Here is a 27,900-nt window from a genome sequence, read left to right as displayed (position 1 = left end):
AAAATTACTATTTTTGAACATAAAATAGTACATAGACCTGATACCATTAAAATTAGGTAAATAAAATATTTAATTCAAACTGGTTATTATGAAGAATTAGATTCATAAGTTGAAGGAATTACTAAGAGTTTGAAAACACTCTTAATTTCAGCCTTTGAATTTGAAAAGTCATCCCAATCTTGAATTCTTCATATATTCCAGAAAGATGAAGAAAATTCACAGAGAATACTCAGTTTTGAAGTTTTCACTTGGTAAGAATCATGTGCACCATGTCCACATTACTTCTACCTGCACTGAAGAGATGGCTTAACTAATGGAACCCTGGCCTAATAATGCAGTAGACAAACACACTTTAACAAAGATGAAGAATTCCCCATGTCTGTGCCTGCTCAGGTAACTGATGCTATTATTAGGTACCTAATCACTCAGATACTTTAAATTTTCATGGACCATGTCTTCTGGTCTACTAGAGAGGCATAAATTGATGCATACATCTTGACTCAAGTCCAGTCCCTGGCTACATAAGAAAGGATATATAAGGAATAAAAATTGCTCCCATCATTAGTTGCTTTCTAAAACCTTTTCCTCCCTACCTCAAAGTCTACAAAGTCTTTTCACTGTTTGAGACCTACCACTGTACCTGGAAAACATACTATTTTTATATAAATACTTGTGACTATTATTTTTCACAGTTAAAAAAAATTGATACATTATGTTGCTAATTATTCTTCTCTTGTGAGGCTTTCGCAGAAGTCTCGGCAACAGAAGAAACCCTGGGACAATCAGGAGTGACGTTCTACCCAGGGGCCACAGTTGGCCTCCAAATGCATTTCTTTGTTATGCTTTGCTGCATGGAACCAGCGTCCTCTGGTGGCCACTCTGCTTAGCAGTCAAGCTACGACTTCTTTCTCACTACAATGCCCAGGCTGGACTGCAGTGGCTATTCACAGACACGCCCATGGCACATTCAGCCTTGAACTCCTGGATTCAAGCAATCCTCCTGCCTCAGCCTCCTGAGTAGCTGAGACTACTAGGCATGTGCCACTACAACCGGCTTCTAAAGATATGATTTCATTATCGTTATTAGTACATGCTGGTGGGTACTTAGTCTAGAACACAATTATTATTATTATTATTATTTTCTTTTTGAGACGGAGTCTCACTCAGTCGCCCAGGCTGGAGTGCAGTGGCATGATCTCAGCTCACTGCAATCTCTGCCTCCTGGATTCAAGTGATTCTCCTGCCTCAGCCTTCTGAGTAGCTGGGATTACAGGCACATGCCACCACGCCCAGCTAGTGTGTGTGTGTGTGTGTGTGTATTTTTTTTTTTTTTTTTTGAGATGGAGTCTCACTCTGTCACCCAGGCAGGAGTGCAGTGGCGCGATCTTGGCTCACTGCAACCTCTACCTCCGGGTTCAAGTGATTCTCCTGCCTTGGCCTCCTGAGTAGCTGAGACTACAGGCACGTGCCACCACGCCTGGCTAATTTTTTGTATTTTTAGTAGAGACAAGGTTTCACCGTGTTAGCCAGGATGGTCTCCAGCTCCTGACCTTGTGATCCACCTGCCTCAGCCTCCCAAAGTGCCGGGATTATAGGCATAAGCCACTGCGCCCAGCCTAATTTGTATATTTTTTAGTGGAGTCGGGGTTTCACCATGTTGGCCAGGCTGGTCACAAACTCCTGACCTCAAGTGATCCGCCCGCCTCAGCCTCCAAAAGTGCTGGGATTAGAGGCATGAGCCACCGCACCCAGTCGAACATAACTATTTACTCATGGCAATGTTATCCATGAAGGTAAACTTATTTCATAAAATTAAATAATATGCCTTTTTGATAATAATGAAAATAAGACCTCATTAGTTTGTTGACCCTTCTAAGGATATCAGGTATAAATCTCTTACTGGAATTTAGCATTTTCTTCAATTATGAAACAGACATAATATGAAACAGACAAACACAGATGAAGCACAGTTACAAATATTCATTTGAAGTGACAGATTCTATAGTATTATTGGTTCCAATAACATCTGCTTCTGTAAGGACTGAGCTATCCTAACCCTTACCAGCATGCTCTAACTTGCTGACAGAGCCCACAAAGATGACAGGAAGGGGGTGGAACCAGGCTTTCTGTGCACTGAGTGTATGTTTTAATACCTCCAAGAAAAAAACAGAACAATACCCTCAGAATTTCTAGAATTCTGAGGTTATTTTTGGTTGTGAGCAAATAATTTATATAGTACTTATGTGCCAGGCACTATTCTTAGAGCTTTACATATATTAACTCAGAAATTCTTCAGTTTTTTGTTTGATGGACATTGCGTGTGCCTCTGGCTTGGCAATCTGGTCAAGACTGTGGACTCCTCAAAGTAATGTTTTTAGATATATAAACTATAATACATAGGATGACAAAGGAAACAAGTTACAGTAAAACACAGTGACATACATGCTCTTTTCTTAATGTATTAAATAACAACACCTAGGGGAAAGGGAATAACTGCCGTGAATTCAAAGCAGTAACAAATACAAACAATACTTTTTGCAGATATTGCAACAAAGGTATTGTGATATGAAGATATCAGTGATTTCTACTGGTGACAAATCAGTTACTACAAATACTCTTATGAATTATAGGCTGTTTCATAATTGAAGAAAATGCTTTATTCCAGTAAGACATTAATAAAAATAATGATGCAACATCTTTCCCACCCAAGTTCCCAACCTTCTGATTTCTATCCATTGCCCTTAAGAATGAAGGGCCCCTGTAGTAACAACTCATTTAAGCCCACAGACAATCCTTTGATGAGGTAGGTAGTATCATCCCTATTGTACAAATGAGGACTCTGAGGTACAGTGCAGTTACATGCTGCACTACTGCAAAACAAGTGAAGTAAACATGCACGCATCCACAGCCCCACCAGTGGTGGGACCTCACCTTGATGGGGGGCTTCCGAGTGATGTGGGAGACAAGGAAGTTCATGGCGATGTCCTCACAGTTGATGTATTCATCCACCATGTCCCGGATGGCCTGGGGCATCACATAAGAATACAGGTAGGCATAATACTGTCAGGGGAAGAAAAAGAACCATATGCTCTGTTAGAAGACACAGGTTGTTGGCTTTCAGCCAAAATATGCATGGATGGAGGGGCTGTTTGGGTGTGGCAGTAACCAGGAGGTATTACTGGCACTTAGGGACTGGGGCAGGGGATTCGAGACATCCTGTTGTGTGGATCTTCTGCAGTGAGGAATTATCCCATTCAAACTGCCATCATCACCCACTTTAGTAAAAGAACGTCATATCATCTCCCTGGTACACAGTGATTTTGAAATCAATACAAAGATTTGTCAAACTAGGTCAGATGCTGGTTCAGTTGAACACTATTTCATCTCTAACAATGGCAAAAAAAAAAAAAAAAAAAAGATAATTGAGGGAAAAAAGCCTGGTTATTTTCTCAGACCTCAATAAATCACAGAACCATGAAACACATGATCCCTCGCTGCCTCCTGTACAGATTCTTGAGTCTGGTCAGTACTTGCCATCGGCCCTGGCTACTCCCTGCTGCCAACCACCTTCGTCTCTTGCCTGGATTCTCCACATCAGCTCCTAAATATTCTCCCTGCTGCCATATTCTCTTCCCCATGTGCTAGTCCCAGCACAGCAGGTGACTGTGTTAACTAACACTCAAACCAACTGAACATGTCACCCCTTCGCTCCAAAGCCTCCAACACTTCCCATCTCACTCAGAGTAAAAGGCAAAGTTCTCAGACTGTCCTACAAGGCCCACAGACGGGCATGTTGGAGCCACTCACACCTGCTCATGAATGCCGATTTCTACATTTTCAGAATGTTGTTAGCTTGTTGTTAAACATAGCCATTATTAAAGATGTAATTACATAAACTTCAAATTAAATAAATTAAAATTATATTAAAAATCCATGCAATAAATACCTTAAACTCATTACTTCCTAATTTGTATTTTACTATTAACTTGAGGTTACCTATATCTACTGTTGATGTTGAAATTACTATGTAATGGTGTACAACTGTGTATCTCTTCCCAAATCCGTGTTCAGTGACTCATGTTGATAACTTCAAATCAGCCAAGGTAAGAGTATTTATACCATAGAAATTAGCAACTACTACAAGACAAGGCACATGTTAACTGCTATATGTTGCAATTTGCTGTAATGAACAAATGAATAGGTGAGGTGCCCAGTTAAACTGATTAACTGATTAACATATTTCATTACCTACAATATAATCTGTTGAGTGAAATAATGATAAAATTTTTTTGTAACACAGAATAAATGTGCTAATTATCTTATAGCAAAGTACTTAAGAGTTGGTGAACTTAAAAACATGAATTGTACTTTTTTTTTTTTTTTTTTTTTTTTTAAACAAAAAGGTGATCCAGGCTGGGCATGGTGGCTTATGCCTGTAATCCCAACACTTTGTTTGGGAGGCGAAGGTGGGTGAAATGCTTGAGCCCAGGAGTTCAAGGCCAGCCTGGGCAACATAGGGAGAAGACCCCGTAACTACAAAAAATTAAAAAATTAGCCAGATGTAGTGGCATGTGCCTGTACCGCCTGCTACTCAGGAGGCTGAAGTGAGAAGATCACTTGAGCCTGGGAGTTCTAGGCTGCACTGAGCCATGGCTGTGCCACTGCAATCCAGCCTGGGTGACAGAGTGAGATTTCGTCTAAAAAAAAGAGTAAGAATAAATAAAATAAAAAATAATACACTTTTTAAAAAAGGTAATTCAAATTTATTGACCCTTTAAATGGCCAGTGACTGTCCTTAGTATACTGATGAGAATATACTAACATAACACATGTCTTGAAAGAAATGACATTTTAACAATAAGAACTGCCTTTTAATAATAATTTAAAAAAACTGATGAAAGCATTATGAGAATAACTGTTCAGAGGTATTTCCATCAGTATGTGGTTTTGCTGTCAAAAATGATTTATGTTGTCCAGGTGTGGTGGCTCACGCCTATAATCCCAGCACTTTGGGAGGCCGAGGCGGGTGGATCACTTGAGGTCAGGAGTTCGAGACCAGCCTGGCCAACAGGGTGAAACCCCGTCTCTACTAAAAATACAAAAATTAGCCGGGCATGGTGGCACATGCCTGTAATCCCAGCTACTGGGGAGGCTGAGGCAGAACTGCTTGAACCCAGGAGACACAGACTGCAGTGAGCCAAGATTGCACTACTGCACTCCAGCCTGGACAAAGAAGCAAGAAGACTCCATCTCAAAAAGAAAAGAAAAAAAAAAAAGTTTAATTTAGAAACAGACCTGACTTGCTATAACACACAGTATCCAATCAAGATTTTCAAAAATAAAAAAATATATTCAATCCTACTGCTTTCACTAAAATTTAATAATTTAGTGATCACATTATTTTAAAATTTTGTTTCATCATTATTTCAGCCTTTAAAAAATATCTATCAGTAATATACACATGCATAAAATTTATAAGTAAATATACATATATTAGGTACAGGTCTAAAAAGTGTTATTGACAGGCACTTATGATTTAAAAAAAAAAGAAAAAAACTTGACAGCTGTTGATTAGAGAGGACCAATCTAACTGCTTTCCTGGACCAAGCAAGTAAGACAAATGAGTGACATTTTAAAGAAATGGGTGTAGGCCGGGTGCTGTGGCTCACGCCTGTAATCCCAACACTTTGGGAGGCCAAAGCGGGCAGATCATGAGGTCAGGAATTCAAGACCAGCCTGACCAACATGGTGAAACCCCATCTCTACTAAAAATACAAAAATTAGCCAGGTGTGGTGGCATGCTCCTGTAATCCCAGCTACTCGGGAGGCTGAGGCAGGAGAATTGCCTAAACCTAGGAGGTGGAGGTTGCAGGGAGCTGAGCTGGTGCCACTGCACTCCAGCCTGGGCCACACAGCAAAACTCAGTCTCAAAAAAATAAAAAAAAGAAATAGGTGTAAGAAAAACGAGGAACCACAGGCAGGTGAGCGCATGAAGGCCCCATCATGGGCCCCAACTACAGGAGCAGCCACCATGAAGCCCCAGCCAGGGCCTCAGAGGACCTGATCTTCATTTGTATTGCAGCTCAGGTCTTTTTGTGAAATCTTGTGATTTTTAGAAGTTGTCAGTGCATAGGACAACACTAGAGGGCCCAAAAATCTCTCTGTAAGCTAACTGAGGCTTGAGCGTTGCTAGTCTGTAATCTTTATAGATTTTCACACAGGAAAAATACTAAATTTCATTAAGTAAATGATTTCTTGAAAGTAGAGGTACCTGACCATTCATGGTTTTAAAGAACAATCTGAATCTGGGAAGACAATTCAGAAGATAAGTACATCCTCAAGGTATGAGTAGACACTGCTAAGATCAGTGGCTCCTTCTTAGCTAAGCAAGTGTGAAAATCTTGGCCAGCTGCTGACACCCTAATCCTCTGACTCTACTTGCAATCCCCTACCCAAACAAGGCCCACCGAAGGAAAGGAAGTCCTGAGGTGAAATGCAAGAATGGGATGAGTGTATCAACTTCACACATTAAGTTTTTAAAAGAAAAAGAACAGCTGAAAGTTTAATGACTGCTTAGGCTGGTTCAAAATGTCCCTATATGTCAGGCACGGTGCCTCACATCTGTAATCCCAACACTCTGGGAGGCGAAGGCGGACAGATCGCTTGAGTCCAGGAGTTCGAGACCAGCCTGAGCAACATGGCAAAACTGCATCTCTACAAAAAATACCAAAAAAAATTAGCCAGGTGTGGTGATGCATGCCTGTAGTCCCAGGAGACAGAGGCAGGAGGGTCACCTGGGCCCAAGAGGTGGAGGCTAAAATGAGCTGAGACCCCACCATTACACTCCAACCTGGGCGACAGTGAGACCCTGTCTTAAAAAATTAAAAAGGTTCCTATAAAAATGAATTTTATTGTTCTATTTGAGGTGACTGGCAAGATGCCACCATCTCAGATGGGAGATATGTAAGGGAGAAAAGACTTCACGGAGCTAGGGAGAGATGGTGAGCTTTTCTGGGAAAAGTTTACCTGAAGTGTCTGAGGGACAAATGGGAGATATGCTGGAAACAATGAAATACACAAACGCAGACCTCAGCAAGAAAGGCCAAGGCTGGAATACAGATGAGGAAATCACCAGCCTGCAGATGCTAAGAAAAGCCTCAAAACCTTGTGTGTGAGAGAGAATGCCTAGGGAAAATAAAAAGAGCAACAGAGGCTAGACCCCGGGACAGTTCACCATCCATGCAGAGAGTGTGGTGGCAGGGTCTTCCGTGAGGACAGTGAAGGCGCCAGAACCATGGAGGGCATGGATGCAGACAAAGAGAAGGAGGCAGGTGCCACCGTCTTTGGTGACTGTCAGGGCACGATGAAAAGGCTGGTTGATGGCAGCAAGACAGACGACAGGAGCTGCAAATGAGACTTTATGTGACAGCTGGGAGGGACATGTCATTGGTAAGCAATGAAAATGTTCCCTACACCTGCCCTGTGCCAAAGCACACATGTGGGGAAATTAGTGCCTCAAGGTCTACAGGAAAAGGCTAATGGGAGCACTGTCCTCAGAGAAGACTCAGGGCACAGAAGAGGTGCTCTGTGTGGTGGGCAGTAGGGGTAATGCCAGGGTAATCTTAGAACAGGGACTCCTCAGGGCCCAGGAAGACCTCAGGAGGGAGGTAGAGAGCAGCACTCACGGACACAGAAGGCAAACCACATACGGCACTGTAAACTTTCTAGAAGCCACATCGTTAAAAAGTAAAAAGAGACAGTAAAAATCAATAATTGTATTTAACCCAGTAATCCACACTGACTGCATTTCAAGATGCAATCAACATAAACAATTACTGAGCTATCTGACACCCTTTGTTACAAGTTTTCGAAAGCTGTTATGCACTTTACAGTTAACAGCATGTCTCCATTCTGACCAGTCATGCACCAGGTGCTCAGCGGCCACATGTGGTCAGGGGCCACTTTACAGGATGGAAGAGGTAGAGAGGGAAGATGGGCCAGGAGCAAAAAACAGAATACAGAACAGTAGAGGAGGAAAGACTGCAGGGTCCTAAGCTTCAGATATTCAGTGAAAATCAGATTAGGAGGCACAGTCAAAGTAATAAGCACTAAAGCATCACAAAGAACTGGCAGAGCCACACAGAGGCTCATTGTGGGGCCTAGGACGGGCATGGTACATCTAAGTCAGAAAAGTGCCCAGGTCACCACCTGATGGCTGGGCCATGTCTAGGGTGGCAGTATTGAAACTGGAAGGTATTTGAGGTGTCTTTTAACCCAGTGCCCTCAGTTTTACAAAGGGAGAGCCAACGCCCAGAAAGATAAAGTGGTTTCCAAATGGCCTATGTGCAACCGTACAGGCAGCCCTCTCATCTTGACTTTTTATCCAAGTTGCTCTAAGCATCTTGATCATTGTCTCTAAAAATAGAAAAAACTGACTTCTAGCACAAAAGAAACATGTAAGAAGCGTTAGGAGAGCTAAGCTGAGGGCAGCATTCCACTACCACACAAAGGTGAAACTCTCACCAAGTCGATGCCATTATTACCAGCTTTTTCTTACCTTGTGAAAGAAGGCAGCACCTGTCAGCACCATGGACAGCTCACAGGAGTAGTTGGAGTTGTAGAGCCAGGACTGATGGGGGATGTCCCATGCGTGGTAACGGCCAGGGAAGCCGACGATGCGGTCCCGAGCTTCTCTCCACACCCTTGAAAAACACAAGTGCATACACAGACCTGAGTACAGAGCTCTAGGGTCATCACAAGTGTAGTTATTGCCTCCACCTTACAAGCTCTGGCCCTTAGGCTTTTACTTCTCGTATCCTTTCAAAATAAAACAAAATCAACAACAAGCCAAACAGGATAAAAGCAAATAAGGTACCATATTCAGCTTCCTTAATAAGCACCTGCACATTGTCCCTCTAGCAGTCAGCATCCTCCAGCCCTTCCAGAAAGAATAAGCCGTAAGTTTGGAAAGGGGATCTCCAGAATTGGATATGTACAATAATCTACTAAGGAGGGCTCCAGAATGGGGTATATACAATAATCTACTAAGAAGCAGAAAGATGATATCAATTCCAATTCTTTTTTTAGCTTATTTAATTTCCAAGAACGGGCCGGGTGGGGTGGCTCATGCCTGTAACCTCAGCACTTGGGAGGCCAACACAGGAGGATTGCTTGAAGCAAGGAGTTGGAGACCAGCCTGGGCAACATAGCAAGATCCTGTCTCTACAAAAAAAAATTTTTATTTGTAATTAGCTGGGTATGGTGGAGCACACCTGTACTACCAGCTACTTGGGAGGCTGAGGTGGAAGGACTGCCTGAGTCTAAGAGTTCAAGGCTGCAGTGAGCTATGATTGCACCACCTCCCTTGGCCTGAGCAACAGCGCAAGACCTGGCTCTAAAAATGAATGAACAAGCATTTCCAAGAAAGGTGTTCTTAATAAGCACGACATATTAGTTCAGTAGGACATGTATGTAATTTACATATATTGCACACTTTTCTTTTACAGAGAAGGAACATAATAAAAAGGTTTAGAGAACACTGTTTTAACCACAGAAGACTACTGAACTGCACCACTCCTAATTCCAAATTTGAGCAGGGCTGAGGGAGAAACATGTATCATGAGAAGTGGCCTACAGAACCATCCAACTGAAAGGTTTCATTAAATGGAAGAAATAAATGGAGAATTCAGTATGTTTCGGTAGAAACTTCTATATCATCTCCAAATTTATAGGTAAAGTAGAACAAATAAAATTGGTCCCCAGTTTCACAGGATAAATTGGAGAACTGAAAGCGTTTAAGCTCCACAGAACCCGACAGGCCTGCAGAAGGGCTGCCAGAGATTTAAACTGCCTGCAAACTCCCTCATCACTTACATGGAACTTCAGTTCCTAAGACACAGAAGATTTTATTTCAAAATAGTTCCTCTCCTAGTAAGTCTGGAAGCATCTAATCTAATCCAAAAGATGATAAATCACAACTTCTATCACAATGTAATAGCCTTCTAGGTGGGTTTTTTTAGACAACTGATTTTTTTTTTAATTGTGGCAAAACAAACATAAAATGTAACATCTTAATCATTTTTAAATGTATGGTTCAGTGGCATTACGGACATTCATAGTGTCGTGCAACCATCCCCGCCATCCATCTCCAGAACTCATTCATCTTCCCAAACGGAAACTCTGTCCCCATTAAACACTAATCCCCACTCCCACTTCCCGCAGCCCGGCAGCCCCTATTCTACTCTCCGTCTCTATGAATGACTACCTAGGGACCTCACATAATGGAACCTCGGTATTTATCCTTCTGTGTTGTTTTCACTTCTGTTACAAATAATGCTGCTCTGGCCATTCGTGTATTCCTTTCTGTATGGACACATGCTCTCGAGTCTCTTGGTATACCTTTTCTATCTGTCCCTTATGATTGATTCTATCTGCCTCTTTCTTGGCTACCTAAGTTGAAGTGAGTCAAGATCTATCTTTGCCAGAAGAAAGAATGCTTAGACTTAACCTTTCCTTTGAACTTAGGTCTGTTTCATTCCCACTCAGGTGAAATAAGCAAATTGGGGAGATTAATAAGAGAAAGGTTTTAGATCAAAGGATGCCCAAACACATGAGAAAAGGGTCAGGGCAGGATAATTCACCAGCTCCATTACCACAGGCTAAATCTCAAACATGAATGACAGTTAAGAGACACATTAAAAAGCTTCCCATTATTCTCTCACCACCTGCAAATCTGCTGGAAAATAGCACAGGCAAGGTAAGAAGTCCCTAAATCAGGGGCTTGGAAGCTATGTTAATGCCAGCTATGTTAATAAGCTTCAAACTCCTTAAAGCTGGGCTCCTTATCAAAATCACTCTTGGATCTAAGGGTTGGCAGTTCTCCTGTTAACACCCCACGACTATGCTCACCACGCCAGTCCTTCAGCACGCTCCAAACTGCATCACGCTGCAGCATAAACACTCCCTACCACCTGCCCCCCGCCGCTACCACCTGCAGCAGCAAAGATCATGCCTGGAGTTACTGCATGGCTTTTTTCCTTTCATAAAAACCAGTGGAGAGAGTCAGCTACTTATTATCGTGTAAAAAAAATACACCTCGGTTTACCAGGATTTTTTTAAATCACAGCTATCAACAGACTTGCTTCAATAATACACTAAGCAAGAGGTCAAAGGAAATGTGAGAGGCTGGGTGGGGGAGAATAAGAACAGATGTTCTAATTTTTCAGAAATGTGTCAAATCATTCTTTACAGATGGATTTAAGACAGATGAGCAATAAAGCCACTGCTCCTTTCATCTGAGCATCTGCTCTTACAAGCCTAAGCCAAAGGCAGCCCCAGAGCCAGGTAGGTCAGGTTAGGCCTTCAGCGAACAGAATGGAAGCACAGAGAAAGAACTCTCTATCCTGGATCCACACTTAATTTGAACAAGATCGCCAAAGAAATCTACTCCAGTGTTTTTTTGTTTTGTTTTGTTTTAGCTCTGTTGCCCAGGCTAGAAGTGGCATGATCTTGGCTCACTGCAAACTCCGCCTCCCGGCTTCAAGCAATTCTCCTGTCTCAGCCTCCTGAGTAGCTGGGATTACAAGCGCGCGCCAACACGCCCCGCTAATTTTTATATTTTTAGTAAAGGCAGGGTTTTGCCATGTTGGCCAGGCTGGTCTCAAACTCCTGACCTCAGGTGATCCACTCGCCTTGGCCTCCCAAAATGCTGGGATTACAGGCGTTAAGCCACTACACCCGGCCTCCAGTGGTTTTCAAATGATGTGGGGAAGAACTAATTTTTCCCCAAAATTATTATAGATTAATACTTTGGTAAAATACAACAAAAATGAACTGCCTGGTTTCTTAAATATGACATCCAAAGCACACGCAACCAAAGAAAATAGACCCATTGAACTTCAAAACACGAACCCTGTGCTTCAAATAATACCATCAAGAAAGCAAGAAAATAACCCATGGAATGGGAGAAAATTGTGCAACTCCAATCTCTGAAAAGGGACTTGCATCTAGAATATATAAAGAACTCTTATAACGTGATAATAAAAAGACAATCCTGGCCTGGTGCGGTGGCTCACGCCTGTAATCCCAGCACTTTGGGAGGCCAAGGCGGGCAGATCATCTGAGGTCAGGAGTTGGAGACCAGCCTGACCAACACAGTGAAACCCCGTCTCTACTAAAAATACAAACATTAGCCGGGCGTGGTGGCAGGCGCCTGTAGTCCCAGCTACTCGGGAGGCTGAGGCAGGAGAATGGCGTGAACCCAGGAGGTGGAGCTTGCAGTGAGCCGAGATCACGCCACTGCACTCCAGCCTGGGCAACAGAGTGAGACTCTGTCTCAGAAAAAAAAAAAACAAACGACAATCCAAACAAAAATGGACAAAGAATATGAAAAGCTGTTTCTCCAAAGAAGATATACAAAGGCTAACTGATCAATAAGCGCATGAAAAGATGCTCAACATCGTTGAGAGAAATGCAAATCACAACTGTATGGGCAGGTTCTGTGGCTCATGCCTGTAATCCCAGCACTTGGGAGGCTTGCTCAAGGCCAGGAGTTTCAGACCAGCTTGAACAATAAACTGAGACCCCACCTCTACAAAAAAAAAAAAAAAAAAATGTAAAGACAAGACAGGTGTGGTGATGTGAGCCTGTAGTCCCAGCTACTCAGGAGGATCACTTGAGCCCAGGAGTTCAAGGTTACCACATGCTAAGATTGCACCACTGCACTCCAGCCTCAGCAACAGTGTGACACCCCATCTCTGTGTGTGTGTACACGCACACACACATATATAAAATTAGTTGTCACTTTACAATGACTAGGACGGCTATAAATTTTGAAAATGGAAAATAACAAGCGTTGACAAGGATGTGGAGAAACTAGAACCTTCATACGCTGCTGGTGAGAATGCAATATGTGGCCGCCACCACGAGAAACAGCCTGACAGGCTCAAAATGTTAAAGCAGCTATCATGATCCACCCACATTACTCTTAGGTAGACACTCAAGAGGAATGACATGTTCATACAAAAACTTGCACATGAAGGTTCACAGCATTATTCATAATAGCCAAGAAATAGAAATGACCCAAACAGATCCATCAACAGAAAATGAATGAAGAACTGGTACCTGGGCTGGGCATCGTGGCTCATGCCTGTAATCCCAGCACTTTGGGAGGCCGAGGCGGGCAGGTTGCCTGAGCTCAGGAGTTCAAGACCAGCCTGGGCAACATGGTGAAACCCCATCTCTACTAAAATACAAAAAATAAAATTAGCTTGGCATGATGGTGGTCCGTACCTGTAATCCCAGCTACTCGGGAGGCTGACGTGAGAGAATCGCTTGAACCCAGGAGGCAGAGGTTGCAATGAACTGAGATCAAGCCACTGCACTCCAGCCTGGGCAACAGAGTGAGACTCCATCTCAAAAAAAAAAAAAAAGAACTGGTACCTGCTACAACATGGTTGAACCTTGAAAACATCATGTTCAGTGAAAGAAGAGAGTCATGAAAGGCCATGCATGGTTGTACAGTTCTATTTATAGAAAATGTCCAGAATAGGCAAATCTATAGAGACGCAAAGATTGAGTGGCTATCTAGGACTGAGGGGGTTTGGAGAAAAATTGGGAGTGGCTGTTAATAGGTACAGGGTTTCTTTCAGTGGTGATGAAGATTTCTCAAATTAACCATGGTGATGTTTGCACAACTCTGAATATACTAAAACCACTGAATTGTACACTTAAATGAGTGAATTTTATGGTGTATGAATTATACTGAAGAAATGTCGCAAAAAAAGGAACTGCAAGAAAAATAATCATATACTTGGATTTCATAGTAAATGTCAAATTGCTTTACAAGTTTCTGAATGCTTACCCTCAATTTTTATACTTACCTCACCATAAACAGGTAACAAACTGTCCCTAAACCAACATCCCAGTCCCTGACATACTTGGAGTAGCTTTCATCTACTCCATCCTCTTCCCTGCAGTGACCCTCAAAAGTGGGATCCTTCAGCAATTCCTAAGACTCAAGAAGGCAGGAGAATTGAAGGCCGGGTGAAGGTTGGGAGTGTGACAAACCTGCGTTTGAACCCAGAGCTCTGCTGCCACTTTCTAGCTTCTACGTGGTTCTGTTCTCTTCTATCTCAATTTACTCCTATATGAAATGGAGACAGCTACAATTTATGTCACCAAATTTTAGAAGGATGAATGAGATAAGACAAAGTCCTAGGCTAGCCCCTGGCACACAGTACGGGTCCAACATATGTTTAGCATCATCATCGTCGTCATCATTACCACCACTTCCTTTTCCTCCTCCCGTTCTTTTTCCTTTTAAATCACTGCTTCTGACACCCTCATTCCCCCAAATCTTTTTGGGTCCAGGATCCTGGCACTGTTCCATTGCTCCAACACACAGCAACATGTCACTTCTGCCTACCTGGGAGTTACTTCCCATCCCTCTAAAAACAAAACTCTCCTATTTCCTTTAGAGAACTACCCTACCGGTTGCCTCTACTCTCTGCCCATATGGTTTGGATTTAAGGATGATACACCTGCAGCACCAGGAGCAGGCAGGTAACCAGGGTCTAGCCAATCAAAGAATTCCACCTTCCTGGCCACAGAGGAAAGGCCTGTGGGAACACAGAGCGGAGCCTACAGATGAAGAAAGATGGACTCCTCCAACGCCATCTACGAGCCTGCATCCAGCCACGTCGTACATCAGCCCTGACTACCTGTAAGGGGTTCTCAGTTACCATCAGCCAAGAAATTCATTTTGCTGCCTAATCCAGGTTTTCTGTCACTTGCAACCTAAAGTTTTGATTGGAGATTAGTCTCTCACCGGAACCCAAACATGATTTCGTCATGGCGGAGGTGAGCATCGTCATCGATGGACAGGATGGCCTCTGTCTCGATTTCATTCCAGGGTAAGAATCGGTTGTTCAAACTGTTCTTCTCAGTACGGACCACCTGTGATGAGGAAGGAAAAACATTAAAAATTAAGGCTGTGTTATGGAAGGCCAAACAAAATCTGTATTTAGGTCCAAGGAGACCATGGCTGGATTTACTGAATAATTTTGCCTGATCTCTGAGCTTGTAAAATCTAGCATATGCCTTTCAGGAATAAAAGCTGCCTTATACTTCAACAAATATGGATTTACCTTTTAAGCTTCATTCATTTGTTAGCTAATTTTCTTGTGAATCAAGCAAAAGCTGAGGATTATTTTATACACACAATAAACACCATGTAGGGAAATTAAAAACAACTCTCCCAAGAGAACACAAGGTGGCAGAGTGGATCTGAGATTCCAATGGCTATGGAATTCCCAGCATGCTTGTTAATTTTAAAACCTAACTCAGAAACCTCATTGTCTGTCACTTCTGACTCCCAATTCTAATGCCTTTTTGGGATATAAACCCCAAAAAAGAGCACAGCCCATCTGGTCGAGATTGATTACTTCACCTTTGCAATTCCTACCTACAATGCTGACTACTCATACACAAACTTTTTCTTTCTTTTCAAGGTGCCATGCAGTCAGTACAACAGCTTCTGCGTCTTCAGCAAATCCCAATTCAAAACACATCTAAGTGATTCAACACATATGCAAAGCAGTATTTCCTTCATAAAACAGAAATTGGTGCTTCAAACAGTACAACTACATAATAAAACAATTTTTATTTAACCATATCTCAGTTAAGTATAGTTTACCTACAATGTGGGTGGGTAGCTGTGTTATTCACCTTGCCACCTAATACTCATATAAATGATGACCACAGCCAGTACTTGGATGGCTCATTTTATTCTTAGAGTGTCTTTGTCTGATTAGTCCAACCAAAGGGGAACCATTATTTTGTTCTCAAACCCCAAAAACAAAGAGCATCTCATGAAGAATAATCTTTTTCGAATGCCACGAAAAATCACCTTACTTCCAACAGACTGTTTTACTTGTACTGAGGACAACCTCTACCTGGCATGATGAATTAATTGCATCCGAGGACTTAAATTTATGAATGGTTTCCAAGGAGCTCTGTGACCTACTAGCATGTCTCTTCAGCTTCAAATACCTTCTCTTCCATCCTCCCCCTGGAGGTCCAGTTCAGACGCCTCTTGCCACACCCTCCTTGCCAGGAGAATCATTTATTCTATGTTCTTAATGCAGAGCCCTCATACTTCAATTAATTCATTCTAGCACACTAAAAATCCAATTAATTCAGAGCTAGAAGGGCTTTGGAGACTATTGCGTCTAACTCTCACTTTACACATGCAGAAACTGAGGCCCAGAGTGATGTCATACAACTGGCAAGCTGCAAGAGCCAAAACTCTAATTCATACCTTTAAAAAAAAAAGTGAGTTCTCGAAGTCTCATCACTATGTTCCCCCCAGGCTGGTCTCGAACTCCTGAGCTCAAGTGATTCTCCCATCTTGGCTCCGAAAGTGCAAGGATTACAGGCATGAGCCACCACACCCGGTCCTAACTCATACTTTGATTCCAAACCCAGTCCTTTTCCTGCTAAACTTTTGTTAACTTTATAAACTTCTTCAAACCAAAGCCACCATAGAAAACGCTTTTTTTTTTTTTTTTTTTTTGAGATGGAGTCTCACTCTGTCACCCAGGCTGGAGTGCAGTGGCACAATCTTGGCTCACTGCAGCCTCCGCCCCTCTGAGTTCAAGCGATTCTCCTGCCTCAGCCTCCCGAGTAGCTGGGATTACAGGCGCCTGCCACTGCGCCCGGCTATTTTTTTGTGTTTTTAGTAAAGACTGGCTTTCACCATCTTGGCCAGGCTGGTCTTGAACTCCTGACCTCATGATCTGCCCACCTCGGCCTCCCAAAGCGCTGGGACTACAGGCACGAGCCACTGCGCCCAGCCTTTTTTTTTTTTTTTTTTTTTTTGAGATAGAGTCTCACTGTGGCCCAGACTGGAGTGCAGTGGTGCGATCTCGGCTCACTACAACTTCCACCTGCCAGGCTCAAGTGATCCTCCTGCCTCAGCCTCCCAAGTAGCTGGAATTACAAGCAGATACCACCATGCCCATTTAATTTTTGTATCTTTGTAGAGACGGGGTTTCACCATATTGCCTAGGCTGGTCTCGAACTCCTGATCTCATGGCATCTGCCTGCCTCAGCCTCTCAAAGTGCTGGGATTACAGGCATGAGTCACCACACCTGGCCTGAAAATGCATTATTAATCTGTGTACCATCAAGGAAAAACAATGTTGCCAATTAAGAAAGCATGTGAAATTGATGATCCCTTGTTTACTTGATTACAGAACTTAATTTTTTTTTTCTTTTAAGAGATGGAGTCTTGAGTTGTCACCTAGGCTGGAGTGCAATGGTGCTATCATAGCTCAACTGCAGCCTAGAGCTCCTTAGCTCAAGTGATTGATCCTCTTGCCTCAGCATCCCAAGTAGCTGGGACCTACAGGCATACACCACCACACTTTGGTAATTTCAAAAAAAACTTGTAGAGACATGGTCTGGCTATGTAGCCTAGACTGGCCTCAAACTCCTGGTCTCAACCATTCCCCCTCCCTTAGCCTTCCAAAAAAAGTGACAGGATTACAGGCGAGAGCCAACACTCTTGGCCAGAGCTTTCTTTAAGACTTCACCTCAGCCCCAGGGGAGTTCCTGCCCAACTCAAGACAAAGAAGGATCGGTAACAGATTCACTACCACAGTTAACAGATGTTCAAGCCAAGCAACAGACCGAGAAATCCACCTTGCCCTGCAGCATGTCTGACCAGCATAAAAATCCCCAAGTGTACAGCCCAGGGTATTCTAAGCTCAGACTCCACAATGACAAAACGAAGGACCGAGTGAGGCCTAGGTCAGACAAGAGAGAGCGGCAAGGAGAGGAGATGCCAAGTGCTCACCTTAGCAGCTGTCGGTTCCACTCGCCAAAGGGCGAGAGGGTGACAAGAAGGGGCCGGACTTGAATGGCAAGCTCAGCAGTGGTAAGAGGTCATCCATTGTAAGACACATCTCAATTTCAGAGACGACAAAATGTAAAATAAGGTCCCCCTTGGAAACAACGGCATATGGTAGCTGTTCACAAACTCCCCTCGAACATTCACTTTACCTAACACACCTAGCGTTCACTCAGTACAGAACTGATTCTGCCAATTCAGCCAAACAAAGCTCCCCCTCGCACAGCTTAAAATGAAGAAAAACCACTTCAGTTCTTGAATATTGGCTTGTAGATTATCAGTTTTGTGGGTTAACCTTCAGGTGGATTATCTACGGCACAATTAGTAAACCAGGAATATAGCAAGGAGCTTCAGAGTTCAAAGTGTGAGGCGAAGACCAGCAGCACACACCACCGGGGCCTGCAGGGGTGCAGGCACACCCCAAGCCCACTGAGTCAGAATCTGCATTTTAACATGCCCCTGGGGGATTCCTGTGCACATTAAAAGGGGCGAAGCACTGGTACAGAGGGAGAAAGCATGGCTTTGGAGCCAATCAGAAAAGCTTGGGTTCAAATTCCAACTCCTCCACTTACTAGACGTGTGAATGTCAGCACCCTCTCTGCTAAATCAACATAGCACCACGCTGTTTGCAAAATCTAAAGTTACTTATCAGCCAAACTTGACAATCATATAAACAACCTAACTCTGCACCTGAAAATGAAAAACAAGAAAAACTACAATGATTTGATATCTAGATCATATCCAAAATTATCTAATTTACAAATAACCAAATCAAGAGAACCTACTTGTGCTTTAGAAGACTTAGGTGAGGTCATGGAGCTGGAGGTCAAATATCAAAGTGTTTTGGCCTAGATTTCACATTAGTTTTTTTTTTTTTCAGTAAGTTTATTAAAGTCCATTACTTAGATATCAAGAAGCAACAAGAGAACAACTATTAAGGACTCCAGGAACACAGGGTGCCTGCCACCTCTGCTCACCCTCTGAGCACAACTGCTCTGGGCTGGATGACAGCAGCTGTTCAGGTATAGCAAACTGCATTTTAACAATCAGAACAGCAATCAGAATAAAAGGGCCAGGCATGGTGGCTCATGCCTGTAATCCCAGCACTTTGGGAGGCCAAGGCGGGCGGATCACCTGAGGTCAGGAGTTCAAGACCAGCCTGGCCAATATGGCGAAACCCCATCTCTACTAAAAATAATTTTTTAAAAATCTAGCCAGGCATGAGGGAGGGCACCTGTAATCCCGGTTACTCAGGAGGCTGAGGCAGGAGAATCGCTTGAACCCAGGAAGTGGAGGTTACAGTGAGCCAAGATTGCACCACTGCACTCCACGCTGGGCAACAGAGTGAGACTCTGTCTCAAAAAAAAAAAAGAAAAAAGAAAAGAAAAGCTATTAAAGATTCACAGAAACACAATACCAAGCACTACAGTTTGTGGTTAGCTGACAAAAGTAACTGCAGGCAGTTAAGTCAGCTTTAAGAATTCGGAGCAGTGGTTCTCAACCAGGAATGATTTTGCCCCGGGCTACGTGTGGCAATGTCCGAAGAGATTTTTGGTTGTCACAACTGGAGAAAAGGGTGTGCTACTTGCATCTAGTATTTAGTGGGCAGAAGCCAGGGATGCTGCCAGATCCTACAGTGCACAAGACAGCCCCCACAACAGAGAATTATCTGACCCAAAATGTCACTGTGCCACTGCTGAAACACCCTGATTTAGAGTCAACCTGCAGGAGACAGTAAACCAAACAGCACTTGGAAGACTAACTATAGTTCATTACCTAATACGTTCCCCTTTTCCCCATAACCCCAAAAAGATTTCTGCCCTCACAAACTTTGCAAACACCAACTAAAACTAAATGGGTGGAAGAGTAAAAGTTTTCTTCTAACAGTTTTGCTCCAAAGGTACAGTGCTTAATGGCTAAACTAAAGCTCAGCAAACCAACTATTATCCATTCTGGTACCAAAATCAGAACAGAAAGGCTCAAACATTTCTAAATGCAGGCCGGGCGCGGTGGCTCATGCCTGTAATCCCAGCACTTTAGGAGGTCCAGGCGGGCGGATCACAAGGTCAAGAGATCCAGACCATCCTGGCGAACATGATGAAACCCAGTCTCTACTGAAAACACAAAAATTAGCCGGGCGTGGTGGTGTGCGCCTGTAATCCCAGCTACTCAGAGGCTGAGGCAGGAGAATTGCTTGAGCCCGGGAGGCAGAGGCTGCAGTGAGCCAAGATTGTGCCACTGCACTGTAGCCTGGGTGAGAGAGCGAGACTCTATCTCGGGGAGGGGGGGAGGAAAAAAAAAAACATTTCTAAATGCAGACTCACAGATCAGCACGGCCTCTAAGAATCTGAGAAAAGACAGATCGAACATAAAAGAAACAAGTCAACCAGAGGGACTGTGTCATGTTTAGGAAAGGTTCTCATTTTTGTTGATGTTGTTTTGTATCAAATTAAACCAACACTCTTCCCCCAACCCCACAATACTGGCTATTTCTTCATGTTATATAGCATATTGCTATTAGATGCCTTATGATTACACCTTAGTAACTTGCTAACAGGAAGACTCACTTTCAAGTGATTGCTTTAATTACTGGTATGACATTAACCAAAATGAATAGACCATAGTGCCTGGCAATATAGCAGATGTTCAACAAATGTTTTATAAATGAATGAATGGGCAGAAAATAGAACATAATTTAGCCCTGCCATTCTATTTACAGAATATGAAATAAGGACTTGAGAAGTTTCTAGATCAAAATTATAGGTAAACATTCAATATCTTTAATAATCTTAAAGAATGATAGAGAGGAATTAGGAAACCTCTTAGTATTTAGTGTAGTTTTCTATAGCAAAAAACCCATCCACCTCCATCAAGCCAGGAGCAATGCCCACTCTTTGCTTGGCTTGTCTCACACAGGGCTCCCTGACGGTGCCTCACTAGCTCTTCTGCACAATATCATTCACGGGACCCTTGACCTTCTCCCATCACAAAGGAAAAGGGACAGCAACTGTGGCCTAGAACCCGCCACCTATGAAATTTGGCCATTTAAATACACTTGAAATGCCCTTTTTCAGATTACATCCAGCCCAGCCAAGCCCGACAATTTCCATCCTCCAACAAAACATATATACGTACATAATACATCCCTATAGCAAATCCATATCTGAGAACGAAACTTAACATCAAGCCATCACACAGGCAAGAAAGGAAACAGCAACTGACCTTAGTTTTCCATCATACCCTTCCTCCAACTTAAAAGAGGAACCATCAGAGAACTCACGAATCAGGAAAATGAGATCCAGGAAGAGGCACACAGTCATGCCCACCTAACTCAGGAGGACCTACGTAACAGAGCTTGGAGTGGGGAGCGAAGTGAGCAACGGGGAGGGAGGTGAGCGACAGAGAGAAGATGATAGAAGGAGGACTACATTGTCATCATCATTATTGTTGAGACGGAGTCTTGCCCTGTCACCCAGGCTAGAGTGCAGTGGCACAATCTCGGCTCACTGCAACCTCTGCCTCCCGGGTTCAAACGATTCTCCTGCCTCAGCCTCCCGAGTAGCTGAGATTACAGGCGTCTGCCACCGCACCCAGCTAATTTTTGTATTTTTTTTTTTCTTTTTTTCTTCTTCTTCTTTTTTTTTTTTTTTAAAGCAGAGACAGGGTTTCACCATCTTGGCCAGGCTGCTCTCCAACTCCTGACCTCGTGATCCACCCATCTCGGCCTCCCAAAGTGCTGGGATTACAGGTGTGAGCCACCGCGCCCGGCCAAGGACTACATTATTTAAGGGATTCATTCAATAAACATCAAGTGATGGGGCAGAAAGCAAGAAAATGCAAAGGAAGAAAAGAGAATAAGAAGGTAACAGTGCATTGGTTTTCCATTTATAACTTTACATAGGGATGTTATACAGTACAAACAAAATTGTACATGTTTTAGATGAGACAAGTCTGTTTTAACTTATAAGAGAAAAAGTTGCCAATGATCCCAGTGCAAGTGCAGGTAACAAAGCCTAGGTTAGCAGGTCAACAAAAGAGAGAATGCAGATAAAGACCATCCACAGTGCCTAGCACACAGAAAATGCCCAAAAACTGTTAACAATTATTATAATGTGATATTAGCAGTCTCTATTTTAATTTTCATACATTTTACATGTATATTTCATATTCTGTATGTATTTTAATTTTTATACATTTTCTATATTTTATACATATTTTTATTTAAAAAACAAGTTTGTGCTTCTCCAAGAAATTTACATGTGGAAAAAAAAAAAAGAAAAAAATACATATCTATTGTCAGAAGTCCTAAGACCTGGGGCTGGTGGTGGCTCACACCTGTAATCCCAGTACTTTGGGAGGCAGAGGTGGGCAGATCACCTGAGGTCAGGAGTTCGAGACCAGCCTGGCCAACATGGCAAAACCCCGACTCTACTAAAAATACAAAAATTAGCCAGGCGTGGTGGTGTGCGCCTGTAGTCCCAGCTACAAAAGAGGCTGAGGTACAAGAATCACTTAAACCCAGGAGGCGGAGACTGCACTGAGCCAAGATCACACCACTGTGCTCCAGCCTGGGCAACAGCGTGAGACTCTGTCTCAAAAAAAAAAAAAAAAAAAAAAAGCCTGAGCCCTCGTTCTAATACAGGTATCAGTTAGTCAAGTGACCTGAAGCAACAGAATTCTTACAGTCTCAGATTCCTTACTTTGAATTAGTAAAAAGAGTACATATACACTAAGAGGGGAAGACATTACCTCAAGAATCAATTTGCTGCAATTAGTAAATTATGCATCATGACTTTCCAGCAATTCCTTTAAACTTCTGTATTTCTTGCTATTAATTTTCAGTTTGGGGTAGCCTTGTTTTATATAATTTTCCTTTGCAGCCATACAGCCCATTCGCAAACAGCAACCCACAGCTATAGCCACCAAGTTATTACGTAAAATGTTGTCAAAGAGAAAAACAAACCACCCAGATGTGCCAACTCCTAGTGAAGTGCACCAGACCTTGCACAGTCTTGGACCTGGAGAAGCTGGACAAGGTTTTTCCTGCTGGCTTCACCTAGCTATCACAATTTTAGGAAATTATCATCTCATTCGTTCAAGGTATATTTTTAAAAGTAGAGTGGGCAGAGATAAAAAATACAGCTTACCAACACTTTAAGGAGTAAGCCCTGAGAACGGTCTCTACTCTCTTGCCTAAGGTCTAGCCAGAAGCCAAGCCTCTTAGCCTGAGAGGCAGAGTCCCCAGCCAGAAAGTTCCTGACACCAGGAGCTCACTACGGATGCAGCTTCTCTTCCAGTCTTCCCTTTTCCCTAATAGACTACTGGGGAGAGGATGAAAATAACTCCCCTGGAATGATATTTATATTACCCAAACAAAGAACTCTCCGTGTTCAATTTGAATATCAAGGGCTGGGAGAGAGAGAAAAGGTCACTGAAAAATAATCTTGTATCTCTTTCTTTTTTTTTTTTTTTTGAGACAGGGTCTCCCTCTATCACCCAGGCTGGAGCGCGGTGGCACAATCACAGCTCACTGCAGCCTTGACTTACCAGGCTCAAGCAATCCCCCCCCCACCCTCCAGCTTCCCAAGAACCTGGATTACAGGCATGCATGATGCCTGGCTAATTTTTTCTATTTTTTTGTAGAGACAGGGTCTCCCTATGTTGCCCAGGCTGGTCTCAAACCCCTAGGCTCAAGCAGTCCACCCACCTCAGTCTCCCAAAGTGCTGGATTACAGGCGTGAGCCACTGCGCCCGGCACTATCATTTTCATTTGGAAAAAAAATGGTGCATTCTGACCTCATCACTTCCACAGAGACCTTGCAGTCTGCAAGGATGTGTGCTATGCTGATCTCTGAACTGGTTCTCTCCACCACCACTCCTCGCCTAGGCTACTGCAAGTCTTTTTGCTTCTGCTCTTTTCCCCATAGTTCCATAAAAATCATGTGCCTCCTCTGCTCAATACCCTCCAAGGGCATCCTAAGGCAGACAGGATAAAACCCAGACTTCCTAACCACGACCTGCACTGCCCTGCACCTGCTGGTCCCACTGCCTTCTCCAACCTCCTTCAAACGCGCCACCCGGATGCACTGGGCATTGCTTCTGGTGCTTGCCATTCCCCATACATCCCTCCAGAATTTACGTGGCTTTCTCTCTCGCTTCATTCAGGCTTCTGCTCAAATGTCACCCCTTCTAAAAGCCCCCTTCCAAGGCACCCTGCGTCAATTAGCCATACCTTTTATGAAGAAGAGAATGAAAACCTAAGACTCAGGGACGGGCTGCCAAGAGACTGTCTCAGCAATCAGTGAGTATACAGTGTGAAGGGAAGCAATGCCTTGAGTGAACTAGACTACACTGTTAGTAACCGAAAGATGTCCCTTTCCTAACAGCCCACATGTTACAACTCCAAAAGGACAGACTCTAAAACAGCCACCCTACTTACTATTTTCCAGAGTATAAAGCAGAGTAAGGAAGATGTGTAAACTGGTCAGAATAAAGCAGTAACTCAAACCAAAATTTTTAATGGGACTATCTATCAAGAAGGCATCACTTGGTGTTTCTGCCTCCAGAAGAGTTCAGTAAGCTCCTGCCAGACCCAGTCCTCCCTCAGATGACAACTATAACCTCTACACAAAAATACCAAGAAAAGAATCTCCAGAACGCACTAGAGAGTGAACAAAAGACAACCAATTATGGAGGGGTGCTAAAATTCAGAGGGAGGGAATTACTGACACAGGGAGAATTACTGTTGCTTTCACCCTGAGAGTAGGCCAGAGTTGGTACAAGAAAGACAGCTAAAACTCTCACACAAAACCCATGGTCTTTCTGGCCTGTAAAGGAAATGTATAAGGTAACCATAGCCCGTAGAAAGAATGGAGGAAATTCCAGACAGGAGAAAGCCAGAGAGAGGGAGCTCCAAGTTCTGCGTAGAAACTGCCCTGTCTCTGGCCCACCCCTAAGCCATGCATGCTTGGTGCAGGCTGTAAGCAGAGCAGCTACATATAAAAGTACTCAACATGAGAGTGGCCATTCACGAGACAGGGCTTTCAGTCTGAGTCAATACAGCTAACCACCTACTAAAACAAAAATATCAACACTTTCCAGAATAAAAATCAAAGAAAACCATGCTAAGGCATACCACAGTCAAACTGCTGAAAACCAAATACAAAGAAAAAATTTCAAAAGTAGCCAGAGAAAACCACACCTCACATACAAGGAAACAAAAATTTGAAAACCACTGATATATCCTCAGAAACAACGGAGGCCTGGAAACAGTGGAACATCTTTCAGGTGCCATGAAAGTGGTGGTCCCCAACATAGTGGAGAGTTTTTCAACAAAAGGCTAGACCTCAAATCCCTTGCATAATAATACTCTCAGTTGGCTTTCATTAGATATCTTTGTTGTTACGCTCCAGGAGCTAAGGGACCTGATCCGTGTGTTTACAAAATATACAAGAGCAAGGGAGAGAGCAGACACCCACCATTGCCCCTCTGTTTGGTAGTCCTCCCCATTCAACAGGAGACCCACTTCAACTGGTGGCACTTCTCCCATCTCTCTGCAAGTCCTGTCTCCTTGGCCCGCCACCATCCCATTTGTGCTGAAGTTCTCTTTACACAGAGCATTTGAATCAGGAGTGTTCAAGGGTGGTGGCAATAAAGATCACCTTCACTCTAAGCTAGATCTTTTTATGCAAATAATTATTTAAAAGAATGAGGAATTTTAACATATAAGTCCTATGGGGCACCCCTAAGACAATCCTCCTCCACTTAAAATAGCTGGGGCTCAATACACTTCACAGCCCACAAACATCCAGCATTTATGCCTGTTGCTTAGTGGGAACCTAAACATAAGAGGAGCCCGTATTACCCAGCACTTTCTGAAATGGCACGGAGGTTCCTGGCTAGATTCACTGATGCCTGGGAACAACCTTGGTGCTAAATTTATAAAAATTAACCTTAGCATATTGAATTGGCTATATCTACATCTAGATGGAAAACCCACTCTGAGGTGTATCACAGTAGTGCCATTTTTCTATACCAGAGAGAGCTACCAGTCTCTTTCTAGCTCTGATAGTTGAGTACATCCAAGATGTCAGCAACTTCAACTGCTGCCCAGAACACCCGCCTCTCCTAGATAGAAAGCACAACCAGAATATTTACAGGATGGAGTGAAATTCTCCATCTGAAGCTATTTCCTCTTTTTTAAAAGGACCAGAAAAAAAACTTGTATTGCTAATATGAGAAAGCTGTTTAGAATGGCCTATCTGTAAAGTTTCTGGCATTTTCCAATTAGGTATTATTGCGATGGGCTGCCCAATAGTCAGGACTAGTTATTTCCCACCAGAGTTTTTTTAAAAAAGATTCATTCTGGTAAGTTCTCGATGAATTTCAGTCAACTTAACTGGTGTGGCACCAGCTTCTCTACATCCCTATCAAAATCAAAGAAAACTCAGGAAAAATGGAAAACAATGGCTGCTCTATTATTCCACTATTTGAGGAGCATCTATCTTTCACAGAGCAAATGCTTTCTTAATTTCAATGACATAAAGTTGTAACAGAAAGAAAAAAAGTGAACTTTGAGAAGTCTATTAAAAAAATTCCCTATTTACAAAACTTAATATACAAAATAAACTGGGATAAAAAGGATTTATAACTCTACAGTCTTTGAATAGCTTCTGATTATAAATTCAATTAAATAAAAAAAAGATTAGCAGCAGTAAGAAAAACTTTAAAGCAAAGAGGTACTTTGCACAAGGAAGTAGGCAGTAACAACTATGACACAAACGGAAATGATGTAGAGAGGATACAAGAAGCCTTTATGAGTGAAATCAGTTAAAGCTGCCCAGAGCATAGGCAAGACAAACATACTGGCTTCCATCTCCTTTAACATTAAGGGGTAAGAAGGAATCAAATAAGTGAGCACCTTTCTAGAATCCTTAGTTGTCTTATCTTAGATTCCTCTCTAATGCTGAGATCAAAAAAGCTAATTATCAAAGATCACGAAATGACTACTTAATCCCAGGTCTGTATCACTCCAAATCTCATACTTATTACACCATGCTGCTGCTTAGAAAAATAATTCAAATGAATTGGCTTCCCAGTGAAATACATTTTTTAAAAACCAAGACTTCTAGCAACGTGTGGCCCATTAGACCTTTTGCTACCTTTTGCCAGGAAGTAACTACATATGCAGCAGGTTAAATAGTTGGCAGTCTGCTTAAGACCTGCTCTAAGGCTGCACATTTAAGAGAGATGGTCGCCATCTCTCTTCTAGAATGCCAAGTTTAATTCTGAAGATGGATAAACTCTCAGAACTAATGCCCTGTCCTGCAATATTTAGCTATTATTTTTCCTGTAAAATACAGCACCTAACCATGAGATGGAGTAAAGAATGAGAAAGAACCTACAAGACACCCTGGAAGGTTCAATTGGAGTTGGTTCTCCAACTCCAAAATATCAAACCCCAACTCCAGTCTTCCAAAAGACTTCTATGAATACCTGGAAAATGACACAGGCCTTCCTAAACCCTTTGGGAGGTGACTAAAGCTGCCGCTTCTGGAATCAGACATACTTAATCTCAGCTTCTCCATTACTCACCATGATCTTGGGCAAATTCATTAACCTAAGCTTCAGCTCCCATATGAATAAGCTGAAGAAACAGTGATAATATGTCACAAAATGCTTATTATAGTGCCTAGAGGCTAAGTGCTTCCTAAATGGTAGCTTATCATTATCATTATCATCTTGTTATGACATGGAAGTCTATGGGATAACTGACAAGGTTTTGTATATTGAATATACAATCAGTTTCAGTTTTGGGGATCCTCAGTTTAGGAAGTGAGTAACAGCAACAGAACTACCAAGGCTTGAAAAAGCAGCAAGCAAACCCTTCAGGAAGAAAGGAATCTATACAGGTTTTTCATGAGTATGCATGTATTCTCCTCTGCTAGAAGTTACGATTGCTCAAGTGAAGGAAGTTGGAAAAGGGATTA

At 42.8% G+C, this 27,900-nt stretch overlaps 1 protein-coding gene across 1 annotated transcript in view; it reads right to left on the bottom strand.

Annotated features, from left to right (window-relative positions):
* The window catches only part of EXTL3 (exostosin like glycosyltransferase 3), a 37,757-nt gene that overhangs the window by 7,657 nt on the left and 2,200 nt on the right, over positions 1 to 27,900 (bottom strand). The window contains exons 2-4 of the mRNA XM_024251578.3: positions 14,828 to 14,955; positions 8,558 to 8,702; positions 2,932 to 3,060 (exon numbers count right to left, since the gene is read on the bottom strand). Coding sequence (XP_024107346.2) covers positions 2,932 to 3,060; positions 8,558 to 8,702; positions 14,828 to 14,955 — 402 coding nt within the window. The remainder of the gene's footprint in view (positions 1 to 2,931; positions 3,061 to 8,557; positions 8,703 to 14,827; positions 14,956 to 27,900) is intronic.

Source organism: Pongo abelii, chromosome 7 (assembly GCF_028885655.2).
Source record: "Pongo abelii isolate AG06213 chromosome 7, NHGRI_mPonAbe1-v2.0_pri, whole genome shotgun sequence".
In the NCBI taxonomy this organism is placed as follows: Eukaryota; Metazoa; Chordata; class Mammalia; order Primates; family Hominidae; genus Pongo; species Pongo abelii.
This window is presented reverse-complemented; position numbering and strand designations above follow the sequence as displayed.